General features: G+C 31.8%; 7 protein-coding genes across 10 annotated transcripts; 3 read left to right on the forward strand and 4 right to left on the reverse strand.

Annotated features, from left to right (window-relative positions):
* Nucleotides 1-4809, reverse strand: LOC110611610 (trafficking protein particle complex subunit 3). The gene is made up of 5 exons (XM_043954510.1): nt 4649-4809; nt 4250-4347; nt 3121-3220; nt 1847-2029; nt 1-312 (listed from the first exon to the last, which is right to left on the reverse strand). Exons 1-5 carry the CDS (start codon nt 4703-4705, stop codon nt 190-192), a joined length of 561 nt encoding a protein of 186 aa, XP_043810445.1. The 5' UTR covers nt 4706-4809; the 3' UTR covers nt 1-189.
* Nucleotides 4810-5933: 1124 nt separating this feature from the next.
* LOC110611611 (2S albumin) lies at nt 5934-6371 on the reverse strand. The gene has a single exon (XM_021752002.2). The coding sequence runs from the start codon at nt 6369-6371 to the stop codon at nt 5934-5936; it is 438 nt and encodes a 145-aa protein (XP_021607694.2).
* A 5290-nt stretch (nt 6372-11661) lies between these two features.
* LOC110610399 (2S albumin seed storage protein) lies at nt 11662-12319 on the reverse strand. Its single transcript, XM_021750311.2, has one exon. The coding sequence runs from the start codon at nt 12292-12294 to the stop codon at nt 11827-11829; it is 468 nt and encodes a 155-aa protein (XP_021606003.1). The 5' UTR covers nt 12295-12319; the 3' UTR covers nt 11662-11826.
* A 903-nt stretch (nt 12320-13222) lies between these two features.
* Nucleotides 13223-13639, reverse strand: LOC110611613 (2S albumin). The gene has a single exon (XM_021752003.2). It carries the CDS (start codon nt 13637-13639, stop codon nt 13223-13225), a length of 417 nt encoding a protein of 138 aa, XP_021607695.1.
* A 943-nt stretch (nt 13640-14582) lies between these two features.
* Nucleotides 14583-16728, forward strand: LOC110612202 (protein translation factor SUI1 homolog 2). Its single transcript, XM_021752910.2, has 5 exons — nt 14583-14752; nt 15813-15894; nt 16000-16205; nt 16277-16330; nt 16423-16728. The coding sequence occupies exons 2-5, from the start codon at nt 15858-15860 to the stop codon at nt 16465-16467; spliced, it is 342 nt and encodes a 113-aa protein (XP_021608602.1). The 5' UTR covers nt 14583-14752; nt 15813-15857; the 3' UTR covers nt 16468-16728.
* A 2462-nt stretch (nt 16729-19190) lies between these two features.
* On the forward strand, nt 19191-20775 carry LOC110611614 (thiamine thiazole synthase, chloroplastic). The gene is made up of 3 exons (XM_043954901.1): nt 19191-19715; nt 19801-20289; nt 20376-20775. The coding sequence occupies exons 1-3, from the start codon at nt 19293-19295 to the stop codon at nt 20529-20531; spliced, it is 1068 nt and encodes a 355-aa protein (XP_043810836.1). The 5' UTR covers nt 19191-19292; the 3' UTR covers nt 20532-20775.
* A 1145-nt stretch (nt 20776-21920) lies between these two features.
* LOC110612072 (DDRGK domain-containing protein 1) lies at nt 21921-27303 on the forward strand. 4 transcript variants are annotated; one of them, XM_043954903.1, is made up of 9 exons: nt 21921-22348; nt 22574-22707; nt 22873-22978; nt 24272-24379; nt 24749-24850; nt 24937-25098; nt 25731-25787; nt 26112-26148; nt 26857-27303. In XM_043954903.1, exons 2-9 carry the CDS (start codon nt 22685-22687, stop codon nt 27060-27062), a joined length of 801 nt encoding a protein of 266 aa, XP_043810838.1. In that variant the 5' UTR covers nt 21921-22348; nt 22574-22684; the 3' UTR covers nt 27063-27303. The 4 variants fall into 4 exon arrangements, with proteins under 4 accessions (XP_043810838.1, XP_043810837.1, XP_043810839.1 ...); XM_043954902.1 differs by having other exon boundaries at nt 21923-22348; nt 24272-24372; XM_043954904.1 differs by having other exon boundaries at nt 21923-22348; nt 22574-22702; nt 24272-24372.
* Nucleotides 27304-27366: the final 63 nt, after the last annotated feature.

Below are 27366 nucleotides of genomic sequence, written 5' to 3' on the forward strand. Positions count from 1 at the left end.
TACCAAATATGTGCTCAATCATACTAAAAAAAAAAAAAAATGATACAACTATTAACTATTAAGTTAAATCTATTCAAAGCTCTAGTGGATCATGTATTAAAAGAAAACAGGATGTTAGAACTCTATCTTTAGGTGTAGATAGAAAGTAATTAACTGTATACAAGACTCATGAAAGGCCAATAAAGGATGTCACTCATCATCCTTGTATGGGTACTCTTCCGGAACTTGCTTTAGAAGTTTTACCTGCAACTCAAACGCATCATCACCTCTGAGCATATCACGAGCCCATGTCACTTCAGTCTTCATTGACACCTAAAGCCAAAAGATTACATGAATTGCTACATCAAGGGGCAAAGGAAAAGACGTGAAAGTTAAGTATCAAAATCTATTCTTTTTTCATGTAAAAAAGAAGGAAGCTTTAAGAGCCAGAGCATTATTATAATCTCAAGCTGGTTCAATCCCAAAGCAACAATCATATTATCTTTCCCAACTAATAAGATCACCAATGCTTACTGCTGCTACATAAATACAATAATCTACCATACCAAGCAGAATACTTAGTGATAAAGTATAAAAAAAATAGAGCTTGTTAAGATCAGAACAGATATACACAAGATTCAATAGGATCGTGTGAACCTTTTCATCTAGTCCTACAAGGCAATAAAAAGCCTGATCTATGAAGTACGAAAATCAAACCACCAATACCGTTGACTTTACTAAAGCTCGAAACGGAAAGACGAACGTCTTAAAAGCTCGTATCACAAACGCGAAATAGACTCCATCTCAACACAGATTGGGTGAGCTGAGCATGACTTGACTTGATGAGATTGGAGTTTGATGCCGACCTCCTACGCACTAGTCATCTCTTTGGTATATCACCGGGATCATAAATGCATATGCGGTAAAACATATTAACGTGACGCATGCGATAGACAAGGTACAAACTAGCCGACTCCGTATTTATTATCCAGTCGGCACATGCCCATCATTAATGTGCCGCCTGACACACCTATAAAAAAAGTTTTCCGACGTAGTCCGATGGAAACACGACATGAGGAGTGTCAAAACAGTCAGAGATATATATATCACTGATCTAACCCAAAAAATGGACAAGACTCTCTCTCACACACACACACAGAAATTCTCAAACACATTCTCTTTCTTCTCTTTGAAACTTTCTCTTCTCTTCTCTCTTTTTTATTTCTCTTTCCACCATTAAAAAGTCTCAAATCTGACTTGAACGTCGAGGGTCTCCACCGGAACATTCCCAGTAGACCCATGACTTTTTTTTTCCATATTTTGTAGGCCTTTTCCTCAAGTTCGAGCATGAAAGCATTCTCCTCTCATCAAACCGACCACAATTTATTGATCTGCCCATCAAATCAAACCACAGTCCAGGTATCCGTATCTGGTGATACCATTGGATCTCGATTTATCACTTAAAAATAAAAGCTTCTTAAAAGGCGAATCTTCCATATAGTAGAAGATCACAATGATACTCATCACTTTAAAATAGGAAACTAAAATCGACTGTGCTACATTCAATACTTGATTACTCTTGCTTTGGAGTTGAAGAAATTTCACTGCAGCTGGCATTTTTGGCCTTAAAAGATGTGATTAACGCGATAAAGAGTTATTATTATCATCTGACACAACCCTGAACTGCATAAATTTACTTGACAAAATAATATCACATGCAAATCATGTATGAGACTAAGTTTTTACTGTCATATGGCCATTTGTTGTGCCAGCTCAAAAAGAACCTACAAATTTAAGGTGGGGAAGAGAGGAGTCCAAAGAGGAAGAGAGCATGTTAACTTGCAATGTGATTAGAAGAGAGACTCACCATCTCCAGTGCCCCTCTAATGACTCCACTTAAAATGTTGCAGTAGTATAGGCCTTGACATGTGTCTGGAAGCTCAACAAAGTCTACTAAGGGATTATCCTCCAAAACGATACTGCAACATGTCCCATCAGCATCCCAATTGGTCACAGATGCACTCACCCCAAGGAACATTTTGAAACCTACCTGTATAACAGACATTTTTATGTGAAAAAATTCTGTTCCATAATTTAAAAGAGAAACGACTTTACAAATGAATATGCCATGGCTGGCAAGCCACCAGTTACACTTGCTGTAAAAAAGCAACAAAATACAAATGCATTCCATCACAACCCCAACCATTCTAGGACTAGTAATCCCTTAATTGAATATCAGAAATTAGTATACAACTGCCACCAGGATGGTTCGTTTAGTTTGCAGGTTTTGAATGACAATTCTGTAAAATTACACAACTACCTTAATTTCAAAAGTGGAACTGGAAAAAATATTTTGGAACCAAAGATACAAAGATAAACAGGAGTAATGTGACAAAAAAGGAGTTACATGGGAGCAAATTGAGAGGAAACAGAAAAAGGTTAATATTGTGATTACTTAAAACCTTTTTTTTCTTTTTGTGTTGCCTATGCTCACCAACATGCATCTCATCCTGCCTTTACTTCTCAGATAAAGGCATCTCTCAAATCTGGCATGAAAAATGGCACATCCAAGAAGATAACAAATAAGAACCTCTTTTGCTCCCTTATATTTCATCTTAGCAATTGATTATCCTCTCCCTTGTCTCTTTTTTACCCTTCTGTTTTTCTTTTCTTTTTTGCATGCAAGATTACAGGTAATTGATTCACAGTTCCACACCAGAGCAATGATTCCTAAAATTAACAGATAACCTCAATGAGGAAAAAACATGGCAGATATACATGACTTTCATGCTTGAGTATATGATGGAATAAGTTTGAAGGGAACCCATTTTTTAACTACAAGGTATAAAACTATGTTCTTCATCTACCAACTCAACCTTTTCCCATCTTTTTACATGTCCTACTCGTTCTCTCCACAGAAAAAGCAAATAATAATAATAATAATAATAATAATACAAAAGCAAAGATAACAGAGAGAGCATTAATCTGTTATTAGAAAGAAAATAAATCAAGAATATTTGGCAACAACTCATGAGTTGACAGACAGAAGCCAAGTTTGAAAGAAACAAACGTATAAAACAACCAAGAGAACACTTAGGATGGATGTTATTGGTATGTGCTGAATCAACATTGCACACAGACCTTTGCAATTACTTCAGCTGTCTCCTTGAAGTCCACACATCTGGTGACATTAGATTTTGCCAGAAACTCATCAACCAGTCGGATTCCAATATTATAACCCCTGCAAATTAATAATATAGCAAAATGATGGAGTTACAAACCCACATCGTGTAATCAACTCATGAAGAAAATTCTAATTGAGAGTATTTTTGGAAAACCTAAAGCTGATTGCAGGGAAAAATTAAATAGGAAGTTCTAAATTGTACTATGTTAAACATAATCAACTACTCTCTCTATCTGATTTTACCTGGAATTCAAGGTTTTTATGCTGTGATTAAGGAACCAACTTAATTCACCTAAATTGTAATAATATGCTCCTTAACTTAAATAAATCACCTTTTATCTCATCTAATTACTCCAATCTAAATAATTCTCTTCATATTAAGAGCGAGAGAGAGAGAGAGGACAATGATAAGATAAGCTTTAGAAAATTGTAAAAAGATTTATTTTTTTGAGTAGAGATGGGTAGAACTGGAAAAAGTTAATTAATAGTCATTAATCTTCTCAAAATGACCAAGATTTTGGACATAAGAATAGAGGGAGTACCCAGTTATGCGCTATCCCTATTCCCACTTTCAAGGTTATAACAAATGAGGTACACGTTTTTTTATCATTAATCTTCATACAATTGCATGTGAAATGAAAAATAAACTTGGGACTTTGCAATGACCGAGAGTCATCCAACCCCAAGATCATGCTCACATGCATCGATACAAATGCAATAAGCAGTTTTATCAGTTTTTATCATTGGCTGGTGCAATGATAAGTGCAACCAGCCCCTGCATGCCAACATGACTATTTCCTGATTCTCCAAGCCAGTCCTTTTCATAGAGTTTCACATATAGATGCAACTGAAAACATAAAACACCATGTATGCTTGAAGACAAGCTTAACATAATTATGGCTTTAGGAATACTTATCCACTAATCCTTTATAGTGACTGCAATACCTCCTCATGGTTCAGCACTGAAACCACAACAGAATGTCCCAGTTCTCACCAAAATCAAAATTGAGCAACTTTTCATTCTTGATTCGTATTAAAACATTCAAAAGGACAAAGTCATTTGAGCAGAATATAACCAACGCTTACATTTGATCTAGCTGTTTGTTGACTTCTTCAACCTCCTCCAGATCCGTAAGCAACTGACGCACAATCGCCCCATAGGTTAACGTAAACAGCTCTGCATTCTACACATATTCACTAGCCAACATCAAACAACAAACATAAAACAGCATAGAACTCCTGCCTAAAATCCCAATAGAAAAATTCCCTAATTTCAGGAAATGGAAGGGCATCGAAGATCAAAATCAATTCTAAAAATTAATGGAACTTAATTAAACAATCATGGAGCACAAATTTTGATAACTGTAAATAAATCAGAAATAAACAAGAGGAAACGACAAGGACTGTAATATCAAAGTAGAATCTCGAGCTTTCCGTTTGGTTACTGAGAAAATGCAAAGGAAAACAAAAATAAATCTAGCTTACCACGCGCTCAACACTAGAGAAGATTGCATCACCGGATCGGGGAGCACCAGGAGCCATTGTTAGTGAGAGATCTGGAGTCCCGACTGTGAAAGTTACGAGAGAAGTTCTGGTGTCTTGATCTACAGAGTAAGCTCAATAGACAATAGCTGATTGCAACAATTCTTCTCTAGCGGAATTGAGATGGGCTGCCTGCAAATTTCGTGCAAGGCCCAGACATGCATTTGGGGAAAAGCCCTTTTTCTTTTTGTGGTGCTAAGATAAGAGGGAAAAGGCCCTGTTTTTTTTTTTTATTTATTTTTTTATCAATCATGTAGAAATATGATAAGTAAATATTTTTATTTTTTAAAATTCATTTAAAAAATATATAAATCACTCAACTGCCTCTTTTTTTATATATATAAAATTGATTTTAAACCGAATTATAAATTAATCACTCATTTGAAATAGTTTCGACATGCATAATGAAATTATTTCTATGAAACCATGTACAAATCAAGTCCATCTCATATTCGTATGATTGATGCATTTGGCTAAACTTGATGGAAAATTCTTAAATATCTGTGAACAGAAAAGAAAAAGAAGAATGAATTATTCTTATCTGCAGTTGCATGCACCCAGCCAAAATCATTGAGATCAACAACTCCTCTGCGATGTCCTTTCTAGTTGAACACATGTAGAAATCAATTCCATCCATTGTTGTGCTGATTCTCGATTCCCTTCAGTTTTGAATTTCAGTACTTTCGTTTCATATCCCCTCGATTCGTCCCCAGAGCTCCGCCGACGACACCAGAACAAGGCTCAAATTTTGATAGAAATTGCATGCTTGAGAATAGAGATCATTTCCATTGTTGAATAGGATACCCATTATCAATTTCATGGTGAAATTTGGATGGAGTTCTAAAATCAGTTCTAGCTACGGATTAAAATTGCAAATTCCATTCTGTCAGTTGGCTGTTTTTCTCCTCTTTTGCTTGCCGCTGCAGCCGAAACTTGAATTAGTCTGATATAATTGCGTGTTGATTAGAGAAATTAGGTAACTTGCATTTGATTGCTTAACTCATAATAATACTCTTTACAAGACACTTGTTTGATCGCATCAGCCGAGGAAAACTCGCAGATTTTATTATTACAGGACACCAGGAAATTAAACTTGGAGCAAGATTACAAGGAGAGGAGTTCAAACACACTTTCATGTGCTTAGTTTTATACATAAACATCACTCACACGACCATGACTTGGTCTCGGTGATGATCTAGGCAACTTTATTTATCTGCACGTCGATGGTTTAGTAAGATGCTTCTTCAATTTGGCACGGCTGCCGCAAGCCACATGAAGAGGCTATATTATTTGCCCTTCGCACGGCCTGTCTATATTCTTCTCTTCCTACCTCTCCCTCCTCCAGCTGCTTCTTCATCACAGACCTTATCCCTTCACACTGGCAATCATCTCGCAACTGCTTCACTTGGTTGCAACATTGCCTAGGGACGTCAGCTTCCTGATTTTCAATTCCACGCAGCGCCAAGACTGGCTGTTGCCTCGATTGTCCGATGTACTGCTCGCAGGAGCTCAAGTCCTTCCTTTCAACCTCCTGAGTGCAGCTCTGGGACGCGGCTCCCACTCCAGGTTCGTCGATCTCCACAGTGGTGATGATTGTTCTATGGGCGGATACATAGGCTATGATGAGCAGAAGGGCACTGATGAGAATGAGCTTTTGATTCGCCATTGTTGAACAGAGGGGTGATCTTGAATTGGGATGTTCGTCTTGCGGGTTTTTATAGTCAATTTATTGTTTGCATGCTGAGAACGTGGAAGATGGAATTGTTAGTCACCTCTGGTGCTGTCATGGGGTGGCTGCAAATGGTTTGGAGGTGCTGGAGATTCTTACACGTAGAAAAACATGCAAGTTCTGTCAAAGTTGAGAAATATTTTATAGTTTTGTCTGGTTTTGAAGTTCATGAGGTGGATGTTGATCAGATTTCTGAACAGAATCGTCTGTTAGTGCTTAGGCGTCGAGTGATTTTCGCATTTTCTTATCGCTGCATCTGCTCTCCACAATTGCTTTCATTTGTCTGTCATGTGGAATTTTGTTTAGCAGGCTCATCAAGGATGGATTCTATAGCATATGAAGGAAAATTTTTATTCATTACCAAAGTTTAACATATTATAGCGAATTTCAATTTACTAGCCCTTTTATTTCATTATGTGAATTTCTGTTTTTCACATCATTTATATAAAAATTTATTATAATTAATTAAATAATTTTTAAATAAAATTTATTTTTTGATTTTATTTTATTTTATTTTATCTTTTTTATTTATATTCAAAATTGAGACTTTAAAGATGATATATAATACGTTATAAATTAAAATTCACTTACAAAATTTTTTTAAATTATGATTTCAAGTATTAGTTTAAAAGCTAAGTAATTGCAGCCCCTATATTGTTATTATATAGAAAACGACAAATAAAGTTTCATATCATATTATTTATTTTATTGTATAAATATACATATAATTAACAGTTTCTTAAATAACATGTATAAGATTTCAAAATGTGATCTTCAATGACATATAATTATATTTTATTGTGATGTTACTAAAATGAAATTAATAATTTAATCGAAATAGAATTGATAATTTAATCGAAATAAAATTATATTGTAATTGGTTAAATTTATAAGAAAAAAATATAAAGCAATGAATGTTCATAACAATCACTTTAACTTTCAAATTAATGTATTGGAGAAAGTAGCGAAATAAGAGTTTTGAGAAAAATAGTGAATGAAGAGTTTGAAAGTATTTGTATAAGAAAATTAGATAACTTTATCTCTGTGATTATCTTTCTTATATATCGTAAGAGAATGAAGATAAATATATTATTTTTTGATAATTCAGCCATAATGTGACCGACTCGTTAATAAGAGATCTCCACTGACTAATTGCTCAAAAATCTCGTGATTGCAAGCGTAAAGAAGATCTGCTGAATTTTAGCCGTTAATAGTAACTTTCTTATAGAGTCTCGTTCTGAAGTTGAGAGAGCGAGTTTATACAACCTGTCTTGAGGCCTACTTAAAGCGCTTAGGTCTTTTTTTCTATAGATGAGACTTATCATATATTTGCCATGGGACTCCATTTTATAATAACAGTTTATTGCTTATTCTGTGCGAGTCTCATGTAATATCAATATATATGTTTATATTTTTATGGGATAATTATAAGGAATAATTATTATCGTACCTATAATATGAATTAATTAATTAAAATATCACCGCATTTTAAAAATTACATTAAAACATTTCTATAATTTAATTCCGCTAATACAAAACGATATTGGTCAATTTTTGTTACTTTACTATTAATCTTCTAATTAAAGTTATGAAAAAAATACTTATATATCCAAATTACCCTTTTTATAACAACAAAAAAACTATTTATCTCAAAATCTCACCAAACAAAATTAACTCTTTTGATAATAAATAAAGAACTATTTTTCTCAAACTCTTAACAAATAAAAAATTATTTATCTCAAACTTCTCTTCTTCTTATCTTTCTCTCACCAAATAAAAAACTATTTCTCTCAAACTTCTCCTCTTTTTTAAACCATGTGATCGTTGTTAGGATTTTTTAACGATGTATTACTTTTTTTTCTTCTGTTTTTGTACATAAATTTATTCATATTATGAGTTTTACTTATGATTTTTTAAAATAATAAAAAAATTAATTAAATAAATTTATGCTTATGATTTTTATTGATTTAGTAGAATCAGATTATAAAAATATTTTAATATAATTTTAAAAATATGAGAATATTTTAATTAAGTAGGTCATAATATAAAAAGAGTAATTATTATTAATTGTAAACAATAATATTCTATTTTAGTGCTTTTTTAAGTAAATTTTTATAATTTAATTTGTCAAAAAAGTCATGACTGTTAATAAATTATAATGTGGCATTTAAAAATTAAATAAAAATAATTTTTAATTCTAATAAATTATAATTTTATTCTTTAAAGTTTTATAACATATAATTTAGTTGATATGTTTATAAATTTAATTATAAAATTTTTACTTTATAATAAAGAAGTTCTTTTAATTTTAATTCATTCTTATATTTTTATAAATTAATTTCTAAATATTATAAAAAAATTAAATTGAATCTAGAAATTATTCAAAAATTATAATATAATCTCTAAAGTTTTATTTAACTAATAAAATAATTCTTAAAATATATCTTTTCAACAATATCTTTTTTATTAATTCCATTATTTATTTTTCATTCTCATTTATATATATATTTTAATAAAAACTTAAAATTAAAAAATACAATATAAAATATAAAATATTTTATTTTTTTAATATTATTAACATAAAATACTGATTTATCATATCAGTTAATAAATTAATATATATTATAAGTTTGCTTGCTTTATAAATGAGCAAAATAAAAATATTAAATATATATCTCAAATAATTTACAATAAACATAATTAATATATTTAAATTTTTATAAAAAAACCAATTAATTTAAAAAAGCCTAATATTTATGTGTATTTATATTTTAATATAAATTTTTTAATTTTAATTTAATTGGCTTAACTTTTAAATTTGATATCCTATTTGCAATTTGTTTTTTTAGTTAGGATGCTATATGTATTATTATAATTATTTTTTAATTGATCAAATAATTAAAAAGGTCTAATATTTATATCATTTTACATTTTAACATTTAAATTTTGAATAAATTGACAAAATGTTTATATATGATATAATTTTTAGTCAATTTTTAAAATTAAAATTAAAAAAAAATCTAATTATTAAATATGTATTTTACATATTCAACGGTAGTAATTTTTTTTACAGTAATAATTATAAATATTTATAATAAATATATTATTTAATTCAAAATAGCAGTACATATAAAATAATTAAAATTAATATATCTATTATAAAATTTTTATATAATTTTATTTATCATTAAATCTGTCGACAACATATATATTTAACCATTAAATTACCATTGTTTTTAGAATTAAATATGTTGTTTAACTATAATTAAGTATGAGTTAATATTATTTTGAAATTAATTTATATTTAAAAAAAATAAAATATTATATTTAATATTTTATTTGAATTTTTATATTTTAATTTTTGAAAAAAACTAAATTTACATAAAAATACAAACGTTAGGTTAATTAATCTAAAATTTAAACATTTAGATTAAAATGCAAAAATAATTTAAACGTTCAATTTTTCAATTATTTAATCATTAGTTTAAATAAAAAAAAATAATACATGTTACATATCGGTTAGACTATTGAATTGATTAAAATTTAATCAAAATGCAAAGATTTAGCTAATAAAATAAAAATTTAAAAATTTGAATTAAAATATAAATATGCACAAATGTAGCCTTTTTAGATCAATTGGCCTTATAAAAACCATAAAAGAGTTAGATTTTATATACTAAAACATGTAATATTTCATTTTATTAAGGTCAAAAACCCAACATTTACGCCGTATTTATATTTTAGTTTAAATTTTTAATTTTAATTTAATTGATCACACTTTTCTATTTTGATACAATTTTAATAAATTTAATAGTTTATACTACAATTTAATAATCTTATCGATATGTCAGCGTATATTTTTAATTATTATTTTTTATATAAATTAATGATTAAATGATTGAAAAAACATAACATTTATATTATTTTATTAGTAATCCAAACGTTTAAATTTTATATTAATTATCTAATATTTACATTTAAGTGTAATTTTAATTGATTTTAAAAAATAAAAATATAATCATTCCAATAAAATGTCAAACATAATATTTTATTATTTTTTAAATTATATTTATAAAAATAATATTAACTCATATTTAATTATAGTTAAATAATATATTTAATTCTAAAAATAATATTAATTTAACTGTTAAATATATAATTTATAAATTTTATTTTGCATCAATAATTATGAAAATTTTATAATAGATATATTATTTTTAATTATTTTATATATACTACTATTTTATAATTAAATAATATATCTATTATAAAATATTATAATTATTACTGTAAAATAAAAGTTATTATTAAAATATAATTATATATTATAATTAAATTATTTATTTTAATTTTAATTTTAAAAATTTACTAAAATTATAGTTAAATATCTATTTAAAATTTAAATATTTAGATTAGAATGTAAAAGAATATAAATATTAAAATTTTTCATTCAATTGATCATTAAAAAATAATAATTATCAAATAAAAATAATAATGATCAAATATTTAAAAATTTAAATATTGACTACACCAAAATATAAAAAGTAAGTTAATTAAATTAAAATTTAAAAATAAAAATAAAAATATTTACATAATTATTAAATAATTAAGTTAATTAAATTAAAATTGAAAAATTAAAATTAAAATATTTACATAATTATTAAATTTAAAAATTTATATATTAGTTAAAATTACACTAAAAATTATAAAAATTAATCAATTAAATTAAAATTAAAAAATTTAAGTTAAAATACATATGTTAGGCTTTTTAAATTAATTGATTTTTTATTAATTTATTATTGTAAAATACAATTTTTTTTATATATAAAAAATATATATATTTTATAATAGTGAATATAAATCTTTAATAAAATATTTTAATATGCAATATTTATATGTAATATTAAATATAATAAATATAAAATAAAGTTATTTTTAATATAAAATTTAAATTAAAAATTATATATTTATTAAAATAAAACTTTAAAGAAGAATTATATTATAATTTTTTAACAACTTTTCATATTCAATTTTCTGTTTTTATTATAATTTATTATCCAAATTTTAAAATTAAAGATTAAAATGAAAAGTGGTAGTGGTTTGAATTTTTTTCTATAGAAAAAAATAAAATAAAATACTTGGTTTTTAAATAAAAATAAATCTCGAAAAAAAAACAACATATGCGTATATATTATATATATTATATATAATATGATATAGCCTCAAAAGTATATTTACCAAAACTCACAAACAATACACACGATAATGTGCTTATTGTTAATTAAGATTACTAATTACTAATCATCTAGTCTCCGGCTAAAATGCCAGAGCTGTGATCTTATTAGATGCTTGCATATGTATCGTGCGATTGGCCACCTAGCTAGCTATTTCTTTACAACCCCCAGCTCCAGCGGATCAGGCATTGTCTCGGAGATACACGGCATTGCTTCGGTAAATTCTGAGCCAGGAAATAAGCTTGCCGGATATCTTGGCCCCGAAGCATTCCCTGTCCCTGTAGCTGCTGAAACGCGATCTTCAGACCCTCGCATCGACACATGCTATCCAACTGCTGAAGCTGGCTGCAGCACCTTCGAAATTGGTCGCTTTGGTTTTCTGTTTCATCAGCGGGTGGTAATCCTCGGCCTCGGCCTCTGTAGCCGCGTACACTTTGCCTTATATACTCCTTGCATTGCCTAAGATTCTGCTGCTGCTGGATCTGATGGCTACACCGTCGCATACTCTGGTTTTCATCAGTATTCTCGTCAACATCGTCGAAGATCACAGTGGCGCGGTAGATGGAGGCGTCGACCACGAAAAGGGTGGCTATGAAGATGGCTACGAGGACGGTGAACTTTGCCATAGTGGAAAGTGGAGAAGATGCAGGGGGCGGGCTGATGATGGGTGAGAATTGAGGGGGAAGTGAAGGTGGTATTTATGGGAAGGCGAAGGCTTTGCATGGCGAGTACGTGTTAGAGAGAAGGGTAAGTGTTTGGTTCCACGTTCATCTTTAGTGCTACACGTAGAAAAATTATGCAATAGCAATTTTTTTTTTCTTTTTTCTTTGGTGGAATATAGCGTTTGTCTTGGCGTTATATAACATGTTAAAATTGCTGACAAAAGCTGTTGTAAAAAAAAAAGAGAGAACAAAATTTGATTTTTCAGTTAAAACAGTTAAATTAATGATACGCTTAATTATTATTATTATTTTTTTAATCCGGAGAGGAAAAAAATCATAGCTATTTTAATTTCTTACTTATTAATAATTATTGTATAAATTAATAATTTGACACCAAGCGCCCCTTGGTGCTGTACATGGATGCCATGTGGGACATTAATTTCTTTATCGCATCAGAGTATCCTACATGTGTATTGCCGACGGTTAATATTATTAATTTAAACATATAACTTATTATAATTATATTTGATATAATATATTTAGGTTTAAAAAAATTATATTTAACATTATTTTTTATTAATTAAATGTATTTACTGATATGAGTGTGAAAATTTTTGCTAGGATCTCAACTATTTGCCACAGATCTCAACTTGAAATCTTTATTAAAATTTATATATAAATTTATTAATATATTTTATTTTTTAATTAAAATTAAAAATAAAAAGTAAATTATTTCAAAAATATTTTTTAAAAAATATTTTCTGAATATAAATTATTTTCATATGAGATCATTATTGTTATTTTGGATCGCTATAACAAGTTGTAAAAAGCAATGTTTATTGCTTTAACATACAAAAGCATTATTAGGAAGCCATATTGCCATTAGACTTATCTACTGCAAACGACATTGCCCTGCCTTTAAGCCACATGTGAGTGGCAAATCTCTAGCAATCCAGTAAGCATGCGAGAGATCTTCACCCTCAAGCTCTCCCTTCGTCTGTAGTTGCAGAATGGCCTGCTTCAGTCCCTCACAGCAGCACCTATAATCCATCTTCCGAAGCTCCTCGCAGCATTCTTCTGGGTATTCTTCGTCCTTTTCATGATTCAGCTGCTTGTTATAATCAGCTTTTTCCTTCATATACTCTTGGCAATTCCTCAGATACTTCTGCCGCTGCACCTGTTTCTGACAACTTTTCATTTTTGGATTTCCTTTTTCGTCATCTTCCTTGGTCACAGTAGTGACTCGGGAGGCCTCAACCAGGAGGAGGAAAGCTATGAAGGTGGCTGCGAGGAGAGTGAGCTTTGTCATTGTGGTTAATGGAATATTGGGTGATGTGTAAAAGGGTCGACGGCCGGGTGGTGTGTTTGTGTATATATATATATATATATGGGGCAGCTTAGGGTGAATTCAAAGAGAAATACGTGTGTTAGGGATGATGAATGCTTGTGTTTAGAAGATGGGCATCTTACACGTAGAATAGGAAATGCATGTCATTTCTCCACGAACTATTGCTTTTGTTAGTTTATAGAGACCGGCAAAGCAGTATAGTTCTGATTTTTATTGAATAGTTGCTCTTTTAGGACAGAATGTCAAATTATTATAATTGTGGAATTAAATACATATAAAAAACTAAAATCTCATATAATATTTAATCCTAACCTTTTACTAATTTAAGTTTTCTTAAATTTATTTTTGAATTTCTGAAATCGAATTGATTGATTACTTAATTCTCACTTATTTAATTACAAATTACATTAATAAAATTTATATTAAATGGCGAAAATAGATTTTACGCTTCATCCATCACTGAAGAATGACAGTTTAAATTCCGACATCACAGGAACGACATCGTTCGGCAATGCATAGTATTGTTCCTGACATCAATTAATTTGCCAACGTCGTCGTTTGGTTAATAGCTTTGCTTCTACGCTATGCACCTTTGTTGGACATGTCTATCCAAACAAAAAGTACAACGTTTTCCTCGACCGTCGAATTCTATTTTATTGACAGTTTTACCCTTTGTCTGAAACTCATCCTCCACTCGCCTCTCACCTCATATCTCTCCTTACTCTCTCTATTCAACAACCACTTGATAATTTCCACCAATCAAAATGGTACAAACTCAAAGAAACCAGCGCGTGTACTTCAAAATCCGAATCTTCAAATCAATAACAGTCGCCCTCTCTTCTACGTTAAAGTGTGTGCAATTAAAAAAAATAAAAACCGACCTATTAATTAATTAAATTGAAACAAAAAATAGAGTCCACTCTTTTATATCTAATATATCTGCATTCCAGATATTTCTCTCTTGTTTTCTCGCGAGCCAAACGACCCACCTTCACCGAGAGCTTAGACTTGTCTGATTTTAGGGTTTCTTTCCAATTTATTCTCTTCATTGCCAAACCCTAATCCTCGGATCAGGTAATCCTTCAATCGCTTAAGATCTCTTATTTCATTTTATTTTATTTCGTTTTGTGCTAACTAAATTTTGTTTTGCATCAATTTTTTTTAATTGTGCGTTTTCCTGTTAATAATTGGATCTCTATTGCCTTAGCACGCCGGTTTCGATTTTTGCTGCGTTGGATCTTTTATCTGCCCCCTGATCATGGTTTCGTGTTTGTAGAGAAATATTTTGTAACTGGACTATTTAATTGAAAGCTTGATTTGACAAATATGAGGTTTGATATATTTTTTTTTATAAATTAAGTTCTTGCGATCGTTGTTTGATTATAGCTCCTTTTCCCTGTGAAGATTTTTTATTAATTCTGATTTATAATAAAAGAGGGAAAAAACGAAGATTTTTTCATATGTCCCGTTGATGTTCGTGTTAATATGGGTTCTAATCCTTGCGCGATTTTCGACTTCAATAAGTCATTTTTTCTCGACTTGAATGGGTTTTGATGGTTTGATGCTTAGTATCAATAACCTATATCTTGTTTCATTTTTGTGGTGGTGGCATACTTTGCTGTTGTTTCTGTCTGTATTTTATGGAGGTCAGAAAGCTTATGTAGATTTATCTTGTTTATACTTGTTTCTGTTGTGATTGGTGTACCTCTCTTATAGGTGAACGAGCTTTTATTTACATCATGAACTCATTAGTATTTATTTTTCATTGGATAATTTATTTTGGGTTGTTTGATGGTGTTTTGGAGTGTTTACATTGTTATGCTAATTTGTTGATCTTGCATTCATTGGAAGGAGGAAACCAGTTTCCCTGAGTTACTTGGAGAAATAATGCATTAGAAATCGAAATTGTGGTTTTATTGACTGCTTGCTGCTGCAAAGTTTATTTAGCCTGCACCACTCAAGGAAAACTTTTTTTTTTCCAAGAAAAAACAAAAGCTCATGGAAAAATAGATTGATTGTGGATTTTTGCTAAAAAAAAAAATGCATGCCAAGGTTTTTTAAAGCTATATTGCTACCTGTTTGAATTTATAGCATTTGGATGAAACTGATATGTTGTGCGTATCCTATAATTCAGGTCTGAGCATTGTGGTTGCTAGGCTTCTTTGATCAGCCAAGTTTCATGTCTGAGCTCGAAACCCAGATTCCTACTACTTTTGGTAAGCTAGCCACTTGAGCCAATGGACATTTAAAATTCATAGTTCTGGTGCTAACAAAATCTTGCTTTGAATGCACCGATCTAACTGTCTGTTTTGTTGTGGTAGATCCGTTTGCTGATGCAAATGCTGAGGACTCGGGTGCTGGTGCAAAAGAGTATGTGCATATTCGTATACAGCAACGGAATGGTAGAAAGAGCTTGACAACTGTGCAGGGATTAAAGAAGGAATTCAGCTACAACAAGATACTCAAGGATCTCAAGAAGGAATTCTGCTGCAATGGTACAGTGGTGCAGGACCCTGAATTAGGGCAGGTGTGTTCAGTCTCACAACAAATTTATCTGTTTATTCTGTAATTACATCTAATGCAAGTGTATTTATTTAGGTTATTCAGCTTCAAGGTGATCAGCGGAAGAACGTCTCTACGTTCCTTGTTCAGGTAATTTTCGGTGCCAATGTTGCATTTTGAATTTAACTGTTGGGCATGAAGTTCTTTACTAGAAATTTTAATATATTTTGTTTCTTTAACAGGCTGGCATTGTGAAGAAGGAGAACATCAAAATTCATGGTTTCTGAGCTGCATGGTGCAAACCCCTCTTTTGTTGGCATATCATCTGTTGGAAATTGAGCATATGTTTTAAAGTTGTTAAAATCTAAGTTATGTTGGTTTGATAAGACGCATATATAATTCTGTTTTTGTTGTTTCTTTTTAAGCTTTCTGGATTCTATGTTGTTTGATAATGGGATGTGCGACTCTATACCCTTCCATTCCAAATGATTACTGTTTATCAGAAGTTGAATTGTGAGAATATATTATCTGTTCCTAGTTGTGGATAACCATTTTATCCAAAGATATCATCAATATGATAGATGGCCGACGTATTGGTGGAAGGCATGAATGACTTTGGCATTGCAACCCAAGGAATGTTCTCCGCTTTTGACATGTAATAGATCCATTTGGAGTAGGACAGTAATAATCCATTAGTGAAATCTCAAGGTTTGTGTCTGAATGGTGAAGTTGTTGCGTCTGGAGTTCCATGTGCCAAATCTGATTTCTAGCAGCAGTTTTCTTGCTCTACATTATGATAGTTTGGGCTTGAAGGACCCTGACTGGGCTTTTTGGAGATTCTCTTTTTCTTGGAGATAAAAGTCGTCCATTAGAAAGAGTGATACAGGTCCACAGTACAAGCAAGAGGCTCAAGGCCTTCAGAAAAGCACGATATCAACCAAAAAACAAAGAAAATACAAGATACAGACCATATGATGCAGAGATGGCCATGGGCAGTGTTCGGTCTGATCTTAGGTTTGATTTCAGGTCGATTTATTTTTTGAATCAAATTGAAATTGATTTGATTTCAGTTAAATTTATTTTTTAAATAATTTTAAACTGTTCAAAATGATTTTGATTTTTGAACATTTTTGTTCAATTTTATTTCAATTTTGTTTTGGTTTTAAAGTGGATACGGTTTTATTTTTACAGTTATAATCTCAGTTTTAATTTTGATTTCAATTAGAAATTTAAATTATATTTTTACAGTTTTAATTTCAGTTTTAATCTCGATTTCAATTAGAAATTTAAATTATAAACGGCAAACCGATGTTTCGGTTTTAAAATGGTTATGGTTTTATTTTTTACAGTTTTAATTTCGATTTCAATTAGAAATTACAGTTTTAATTTCAGTTTTAATCTCGATTTCAATTAGAAATTTAAATTATAAACGGTAAACCGATTTCAATTTTAAAAAAATTTAAATAAAAATTTAAATAAATATAAGTTTTAAATATTATTAAATATATATGTTATTAAATAAGTAAATTATAAAATGTATCTATGTAAAATATATATAAAAAATAAAAATAAAAATAAAATAATATTACATAAAAAATAAAAATAAAATAATATTACATTTTATATAAATAATATTTTTTATAAATTAAAAATAAATTTAAACTTAATACTATATAATGAAGTGATACGAATTTTAAAATGATTTATTTAAAAAATAAAAAATTAAATTTGAATTGAATTGAATTATAAGTTTGAATTGAACGATTTCAATCTAATTTTAATTCACATAATTGATCTCCTAATTTAAAGTATTCAGTTCAAAAATTAAAATTGACAATCTAATTGTATTTACAATTCAAACTGAATCGTTGCCATATCTACTATGATGCAAAAAGAATTTGACTTGAACACCTGATCTGGTAGTGGTAGCACCACAAGAAAGAGTGCCATAATCTTCTTTGGAAAAACAAGATGCCATTCCTAACGGTCACAAATATGATAGACTGTTCTGTCAACAATAGCTAAGGCCATGCAATACTTATTAAAGAGTAGAAGAGGTCGACTAAAGATGGCCAGTCAACAAACAGTTGTTATAAGTTGCAGTAGAATAGCGCTATAATTTCTTTTTTTTAAAAAAAAAAATAATAATTGAACCTGATAAATTGAATGAAAACGAATTAAAATTAAATTGGAATTTAAGGGGTCTAATTTAACCTTTAGAATAGAAATTGTTGACATGTTATACAGCCTTTGTTTTCTATTTTGACAGGCCATGATTGTTTGTCTGTTTCCATATATTTTCTAACCTCCTTCCCTTCTTTCTTTCCGTTAAAGCAAAATAATATCTCTCCTCATCTCAAAGTTATTGATTTAATATTTGTAGTTTGCGCATAGTTTCCAGTGAGAGAAACAAGTCAAATTTAATTTACTTGAAAATTATATGAGCTGAATAAATTTATAAAATAATTGAATCAATTCATTTTATCAAATCACGGGATTCACTGTCAAATTTATAAATCATTCAATTTTAAATTATTTAAAATCATATCCGTCAAATTCAATGGATTAACTGACAAAAACTTCACTACTTTAAATCTAATCCAATAGTGTGATGAGTCATATCCAAAGAAAGCAAATAAAAAAGAGATATTTAGGTAATGAAACAGCGACAAAAAGGTCACTAAAAATCGATATTTCGATGGTAAAAAAGGTAGAACATCCACAAAAATGAAAGAGCAAGAGCAAACAATAAAAGACAGAGATAAAAAGTGACAGTCCAGGTCCGTAGCAGCATGGAAGCCACTTGGAGAGTGAGGCTAATTCTACGCCCTTGGAATCCTATCTCTTCTGCACCTGCCCCCTGATATTTCTTCCACCTTCGCTTGATATTTCCACCTTCTCTTCTCAATCTTTCATCCGACGGCTCTCCTCTTTTTCTCTCATAAAATCTTATTCTCAGTGGCCCCCTCTCTTCTTCTTCTTCTCCATAAATACTCACCTCTCTTCTTCTTCTTCTCCATAAATACTCACCTCTTTTCTGCGCTTCTTCCCATCTCTGCTTCCTCAGCCAAGCCAAGACCCTCCCTCTTTCAGTGTTGTTTCTCTGCCGATCATGGCCACCATGGCTACAGCTCTCACATCTCTCTCTGCCAAACCCCAGAAGCTCTCTCTCTTTGATTCCTCCGCCTTCTGTGGCACTCCCTTGGCTGCACCCTCCCTTCGCATGCAACCCACGAAAGCTAGCTCTGGTGTATCTGTTTCTATGTCAGCATCTACTCCGCCGCCTTATGATCTGAGTGCTTTCAAGTTTAACCCCATCAAGGAATCCATTGTGGCCCGTGAGATGACGCGCAGGTACATGACGGACATGGTTACGCATGCAGATACTGATGTGGTGATTGTGGGTGCTGGCTCTGCTGGCCTCTCTTGTGCTTATGAGCTTAGCAAGAACCCATCTGTGAAGGTTGCCATTGTTGAGCAATCTGTTAGCCCTGGTGGTGGTGCTTGGCTCGGTGGCCAGCTCTTCTCTGCCATGGTAATCAAAATCCCTTTTTGCAGAGCAGAATCTAAATATTTGTTTCTTTAAAACTGATCTTTCGTATATATGTTTTGTTGGTCAGGTGGTTCGCAAACCTGCTCAACTCTTCCTTGATGAGCTAGGCATCGAGTACGATGAAGCAGACAACTATGTAGTAATCAAGCATGCTGCCCTGTTCACATCCACAATTATGAGCAAACTCCTAGCCCGCCCCAATGTTAAGCTTTTCAACGCAGTGGCTGCCGAGGACCTGATAGTGAAGAATGGAAGAGTGGGTGGCGTGGTCACCAACTGGGCTCTTGTGTCAATGAACCACGACACACAGTCTTGCATGGACCCCAATGTAATGGAGGCCAAAGTAGTCGTAAGCTCTTGTGGCCATGATGGACCCTTTGGTGCCACTGGAGTCAAAAGGCTGAAGAGCATTGGCATGATTGAGAATGTCCCAGGGATGAAAGCTCTGGACATGAACACTGCTGAAGATGCCATTGTTAGGCTTACCAGAGAGATTGTGCCAGGAATGATTGTCACGGGCATGGAAGTTGCAGAGATTGATGGCGCTCCAAGAATGGTAGACTTCAATTTCCCTCTTTGATGATTAAATTGAACAACTCTAGTGTTTGTAACTGATGAATCCATGCGTGTACTCTGTTGCAGGGACCAACATTTGGAGCCATGATGATATCAGGGCAGAAGGCGGCTCATCTTGCCTTGAAGACGCTGGGGCTGCCTAATGCCTTGGATGGAACATACAAGCGAAGCCCAGAATTTGTCCTAGCAGCAGCAGACTCTGCAGAGACTGCAGATGCTTGAATGATGGCAAAATATAAATGAGAAATCAGATAAATAATAGACTGTAGAAATGAGTCTGGCTGTAGAAATGTGTGTGGGCAAAAATGAATGGGTGGTTTGTGGTAAGTTTTGTTGACAGAGTTGAATAGCTCAAACTTTGTTGAAACTTCATAGTGAAAAAGCCATTTCGGTCTTGCATCTTGGCTACTTATTTCAATCCAGTTTCTTGCGCCGAGACCATAGCAATCGGTCAAGTGCTTGGTTATCTCTTATGTTAATTTCATTCATTGATGAAAGCTAAATACCTGTACTAAGGGGAAACATTGGCCAACTTCAAAGCCTGGGAATACTCAGACGAACAGTCATCTAACTGTGTTATGTGAATGGGGAAAACAGAGCAAACTAGAACAGAGAGCACAGAGTAATCTGAATGGGGAGGATAAAATTCTGATGGTACACTTCATCTGTGACAAACTCTTGATCTAAACATAACCATCATAAGAAATTATGAAATTCTGTCTAAACCGGATTACCGGTCCGACCCAAATGAAAATGGAAAATTTTACACTATGGAAAATGAGATCCATTTTTCCTTTTGGATGGTTGGATGGAGTGAGGGAAGTAAGGTTGGATGGAGTGAGGGAAGGAAGGGGAAGGGTAACCAATTATAGTGCAACGATTTAATATATGGAAATTTGAGAAAATTATTTTACTTTTATTTTTTTCACTTTAGTTTAAATTAGAAAAATATATATTGTAAATAGGTAAAATAGGGATGGTATTCAAATGAATTCTATTAAGATAAAATATGGATAAATTCGAGTTTAAAATCGGGTTTATGTATTGGGTTGTCCAGAATTGGTTTATACAAATAAATAATTATTTATATCCAGAAAATAGGGTTTATTTAAGCTTAGTCTGAGAGGATGTTTCTCCCTTTTATTTAAGCTTAGTCTGAGAGGATGTTTCTCCCTTTTATTTTTTTTTTAAGCTTAGTATGAGAGGAAAATGCAACTCCCTTTTATTCTTTTCCTTTGTTTGTTTGTCTCTGCTATACGAATACGGACATACGAAGATATTAGATCTCTATTTTATGCGTAACGACTATTTATCTCTGGCAGCATGCTGGGAGACAGGCGGATGGATTGACCACCTTTCTTCTGGACTGGACTTAGAGGAGATTAAGGCTGAGATTAGAAGAGGTCTGATTGAGAAATTTGAATGGGCCCGGTCTTAAGACTAGACGGGCTGGACCAGTCTCACGTGGGAGACTTAGAAACTTTCAGATCATAGGCTGTCATTGTGGACCTGGCCTTGGTCCGAAATAGTGAAATCCAATGGCCATCAATATAAATTAATAAATTTAAATTTAAATATTTAATATATTTTTTGGAGTTCACTTTTTTATTTGTGGTTTAATTTTACTTATTTAATTATTTATTTTTTGTGGACTGTTCTTTTACATATAATTGCCATGTAAAATTACTGTTCGTACCATATAATTACTTTCAAATTAGGATGCAATGAGAAAGAGGTAAGTAAGAGAAAAACATATGCCAAAACATAATTGATGTTGTTTTATTTTGCAAATACGACCATTAAGTAATTAAAAGAAAATACATTTTCTATTTTTTTAACAAAAATGAAAATATAAGCTAAAACATGTAAAAAAAGAAAACAGAAATTTATTCTCTTTCGTGCAGAAACGGGCCAACCCAAGCCCAAATAAGGAGAAAAAGGAAAACGACGCTGTTTCATTTGTCTTCAAAATTCTTCTTCTCAGCTAAAAAATTTATCGTGTGTCAGATTCTGAGCAAGCCTCGCGTTAGGATCGAAAGGTTTGCTCCGATACTTTCAATTGCTGAAAAACCCTCCATAACCCTCTTTTCTTGTTCCATTGCCGAGAAAATCACTGGAAAATGGAAAATTAATTTTGAATGCTCATAGTTTAATGTTTTGCTCAAGAAAATGAAATTGAATACCTCTTTCGATTATCTTCTCAGCCACAAAACCGATTCCGAATTTGGACGACTTACTGTGATTTTTTTTTTTTATTGTGGCAGAAAAGGGTTGAAACATGGAGGAATTGTTTGTTGCAATTCTTTCTATGCTTCTTGTTGTTGCTCTAATTCCATTATATTTGTGGAAGCGTCGTCAGGATTCGCGATCAGCTGATGAACATCAGGAAGAAGGTCAGGTATGTCTCCAGTTTTTCATGCTTGAAGAGTATTGGAATTTTGTTGTTCGATGGAGATCTAAATTTTTGTAACATTTTTTTGCTGAGAGTTGTGTAATTAGTTCAAATTGAGAAGGTTCAACCTCTAGGTGTGTTCGGTTATTGAATTATGAGGATGAATTTCAGGTTCGGCAGCAGGAAACTGTGGTGCGTGCCACTGGTGCTCGGCGGATGCGTCGAAGAGCAGCAGCTGGAGCTAGCTCATCAAGAGCTGTTGAAGCAACCGTTGAAGGTTTATAATTATTATTATTATTATTATTATTATTATTATTATTATTATTATAAATTGCTTATAGAACGTAATGGTATGATCTTTTGTTGCAATCTTGGAAACTATTTGTGCTGTGTCCTTGGCATCCTTGAGAAAGATCTTGATAATCTTCTAGCGAACTAGATTTTGTTTTATCCTTTTTTCCCAATTTAGCTTTAAGGAATAATTAGCATGAGTATGGGCGTTAGTACAGATATACTAGCATATGTTCGTGAGCGTTGATTAGATAAGTTTGCAAGTCTCTTTTGCATATCTTTATTTTTAATATACAAAACTGATGCAAGGGAAAATACCGAGTGAAAATTGTTGACAGTTACTTTAGAAGAGTTTTATAATGGACATGGTTCTTTGGGCTTGTTGAAAATCAATTCCTATTGTCCACTGAGTAAGACTGATGGTACCATAAACTGAAAAGGTATTAAGGCAGCTGTACTTAATATTAGATTAGAATAGCAATGAGTTTTGGGTTATTGAAAATTATATTACACATGAACATTAATGGATGAATCAGGACTAGAGGCCAAGTGCTTTGGAATTGCTTTGTATATATTTGAAAGGTGGCCCTTTTATTCGAAATCATGCATTACTACTTAAGCGTAAGATTTGTGTACATACATAAAATTACAATTGCAAAACAAAAACATAAAATTACAATTGCAAAACAAAAAATTTCAGAAGGCTGACATCAAGTTGTCTTTCTGCCAATAGCAACTGAATTATATAAAAGCATCCTCTTTGAGTGATCAATTGTCCCTAGAAAGCCTCTTCATATGCGAATTTTCTGTCATACAGTGCCTTTCTCTGGTAATGGAGTGTTTGTATTCTCTTTCTCTCTCTCTTTTCTTATTATATGTGGTGATTTTATAAGCACTATCTGTGATTTTCACAAACTTTTATCCATATTGCACTAATATCTTAAATTTTTTTACTTCTTCTTCTGTTTTTGTATCTCCAAAAAATTCCCAATTGTTTCGAACTTTCTCTTGCTTTTTAGAATGGATATTTACGGGATCCCGGATCAAACCTTATTTCATGGTATTTACCCTTCCTGGTTGTCCTGTTCAATCCATTTTTTTTTGTCTGTTGACTTGTATAATTATAAGGCACATCTCCTGATGTTTTTCGAGTTAAAATTATGTTTTTTTACGGCATTATTCTTTCATAAACTATACATTTCCCCTTTATTCCATTGATAATCCTGTGGATATTTAGATAACCGGTATCAAGTCTGAGTAAATGCAATTCTGTACTCAGACACGGTTGATGAAAGTGATGATGAAGTGGGTGAACATTATGAGGCTAGAGCATCAACAAAGAAAGATAGGAAACGGCAAGAGCGAGAAGCTCAAAGACAGGTTGTATATATGTTTTTTTGGTTCTCCATCTGTATCTCCTTATTCTCTTTCAGGCATAAAGTTATTGTAACTATATAAGCCTTAAAACCTTGGAATTAAGTGAATCAAAATTTTTCTTCACATTGACATTTTGAAGGAATTCTTGTTAAATTTAAGCTTTCCTGGAGATAACAAGCATTCATCACTAACTACCTAACATTCTAATTAAAAAAATATACGAGAATCCAAAATGTATGGGCAGCTAAAATTTATTATTATTTTTATTTCTTTGGTAGATAATCCTTGCATTATTTTCAGGTATATATATATATATATATATAATTATTTTTGGGAAGTTAGTATTTGCTTTACTAAGTTGGACATGATTATTGTGAAGGCTGAAGAAGCTACACGTGAATCAAGGCAGACCAAACAAGACCGTTATGCAGAAATGCGGAGGAGGAAGGATGAAGAGCATGAGGCACGGGAGCGTATGCTGGTTGGTTGATCCTCTTTCCTTCTTGTGGTATTTTAGGATATTTGTAATAAGTTCTTGGTTGATGAAATTTCTCTTGATTCATGTAGGAAGAAGAAGCCAAGGCTCAAAAGGCCAAAGAGGAGGAAGCAGCTGCATTAGAGTTTGAGAAATGGAAAGGGGAGTTTTCAGTTGATGCTGAAGGAACGACAGAAAATGAAGTGCAAGATGGAAATCAAGATTTGCTATCCGAGTTTGTGGAATACATAAAGGTATTATAATCATTGCTTATCAGACTCTTACCATCAAGGGTTTTATGATTTAACTACTTGATTTTTCTGTCAGTAGCTGCTGTTATTTTCAGGTTTTTGTTCAATTCTTGCTATCAAATTAACATGTCCATCAAATGTGAATTATTTTAACAAGCACTTGAAAACATCTTATTTGCATGCATCTGCAATTTCATACAATGTTAGCTCTGACACTGTTTGGAATTTGGATAGGAGGAAAATAGGAGAGGAAGGAAAATAAAGGTGAAAAATAATAAATTAAAGTTACTATTCATTTGGAGAGAAAGTGGTGGAAATGAATATAGTTATCTTTTTATTCCTATAATTATTTATTTTTATTACAAATATCAAGGGTAAAACAATTATTTCACTATTCAAAAAGGTTACTTTCCCCTCTTATTTTCCTTCTTAACCTCCAAACAATGGGAGAAAAATAACTTTTTTCACTACTTTTATTTTACTTCCCTATTTTTCACTCTTTATTTTCTTTCCTCCTAACAAAGTTATCCAAACAAGGAGTGAATCTACAAACATATAGTTCGTATTGATAACATTCTAAGTCCAGATTTTTATGGTGCTGAACATTTTGCTTTTCGTTAAATTTCATCTTCCAGAGACAAAAATGCATTCCCTTGGAAGATCTTGCTGCAGAATTCAAGCTGAGGACTCAGGTACTCTCTTTACTTGTGCCCCCACCCTCCTCACTTCCCTTCTCTTTTACCTTGTCTCATTTCTGCCCTTTATTTTCTTCTTCAGGATGCAGTAGTAGAATAGGATCTACATGTTGAACGTTTTTTAAGTTTTTGAGTTGAACAATGCTACAACTGATTTCATGTTCCAATTTTCCTTCAAATCACTTTTTCTATCCGTACACTTCTTCTCTGAGCACCTTATTTTTTAAGCTGTAATTATAATTATAAATTTTTATAGTCTCATTTCTTTGGTTAATGCAAATATTTGTTTCATAATTTCCCATTCATTTTTGGCTACTGCAGGAATGTATTAATCGGATAACCTCCCTGGAAAATATGGGTAAGTGTTATACCATATTTTCTTCTTCGTCTTCTTTCATAAGCATTCTTTGCCATTGTATAAGGTTTATTGCAACACTGCAGCTTAGAGAAAAATTGAACTTTCCTGTGTAAAGCGAACTTAGTTTTTTCTTTGGCTTATTTGGATGATGATGTTGGATATCAATTATAGTCCACCACTTAGTTTTAGTTTTATGTTGGGAAATTACTCTTTGGATGTCAATAATAATCTACCACCGTAGGACCGGAAATCCATTAGGAGAATTTTGGATACAAGTATTCAATTAGTTTCTGCTTGTTTAGTGTTGAATTTGAACCAAGACAAAAAGTTCTTCTATCAAAGAGGCCTGTGCTTCTTTTGTTAAAAGAGCACTTCTTTGTTGAAATAAGCATAAATGGTGTGATTCATGATTTCCTAAGAACAAAGGGATCCTGTAAAATTCCCAAGAAATTCTTTGATTTCTTCCGATTTCAGTTTGATCTTTGGTAACTTGCAAAAGAAGAAAAACTGTTAAGTCTCATCTGCCATTATCGTTCGAATAGTCTGTTCTTTTCTATTGCATTTAATTTAGGTTTAACACAGAGGATGAGTTTTGTATTTACTTACCTTTGTCATTTTTTAACACGAAAGCATGGATTTCAAGTTCAGAGACAGACTTGTAAACATTCTTGGGAAGACATATATGATATTGGATTTATTTTGCATCAGGGAGACTTTCAGGTGTAATGGATGATAGAGGAAAATATATATACATCTCACAGGAAGAGATGAAAGCTGTTGCTGACTATATCAAGCGTCAAGGGAGGGTTAGCATATCACATCTAGCCAGCAAGTCCAACCAGTTCATAGATTTGGAGCCAAAAATACAGTTCGTGGAAGAAATTAGCAATATGGAGGAGATAACTGCCACTTGACCTTGATCCTTGATCCTTGATCATGTGTATCAGCAAAAATTTTAACATGGAGCAGGATCTAGATTACAGATAAACATTAGATCTCATGTACATTTAGAGAAGAGACGGCCACGAAGATCGCCATATATAGGAAAAGAATGTTACAGGATAGTTTTGTGATGAATTTGGTTATTCCTAAGAAATTGTGGTGTTTATTATTCCTTTTGTTCATCTAAATGGAGTAGAGAACTAAGTTTGAAAATTTGTTCTTTTTTTTTCAAGCAATTCTTCTTCCTTGTAGTCTCATTGTCTTAAAAGATGGGAT

Source organism: Manihot esculenta, chromosome 3 (assembly GCF_001659605.2).
Source record: "Manihot esculenta cultivar AM560-2 chromosome 3, M.esculenta_v8, whole genome shotgun sequence".
Classification (NCBI taxonomy): Eukaryota; Viridiplantae; Streptophyta; class Magnoliopsida; order Malpighiales; family Euphorbiaceae; genus Manihot; species Manihot esculenta.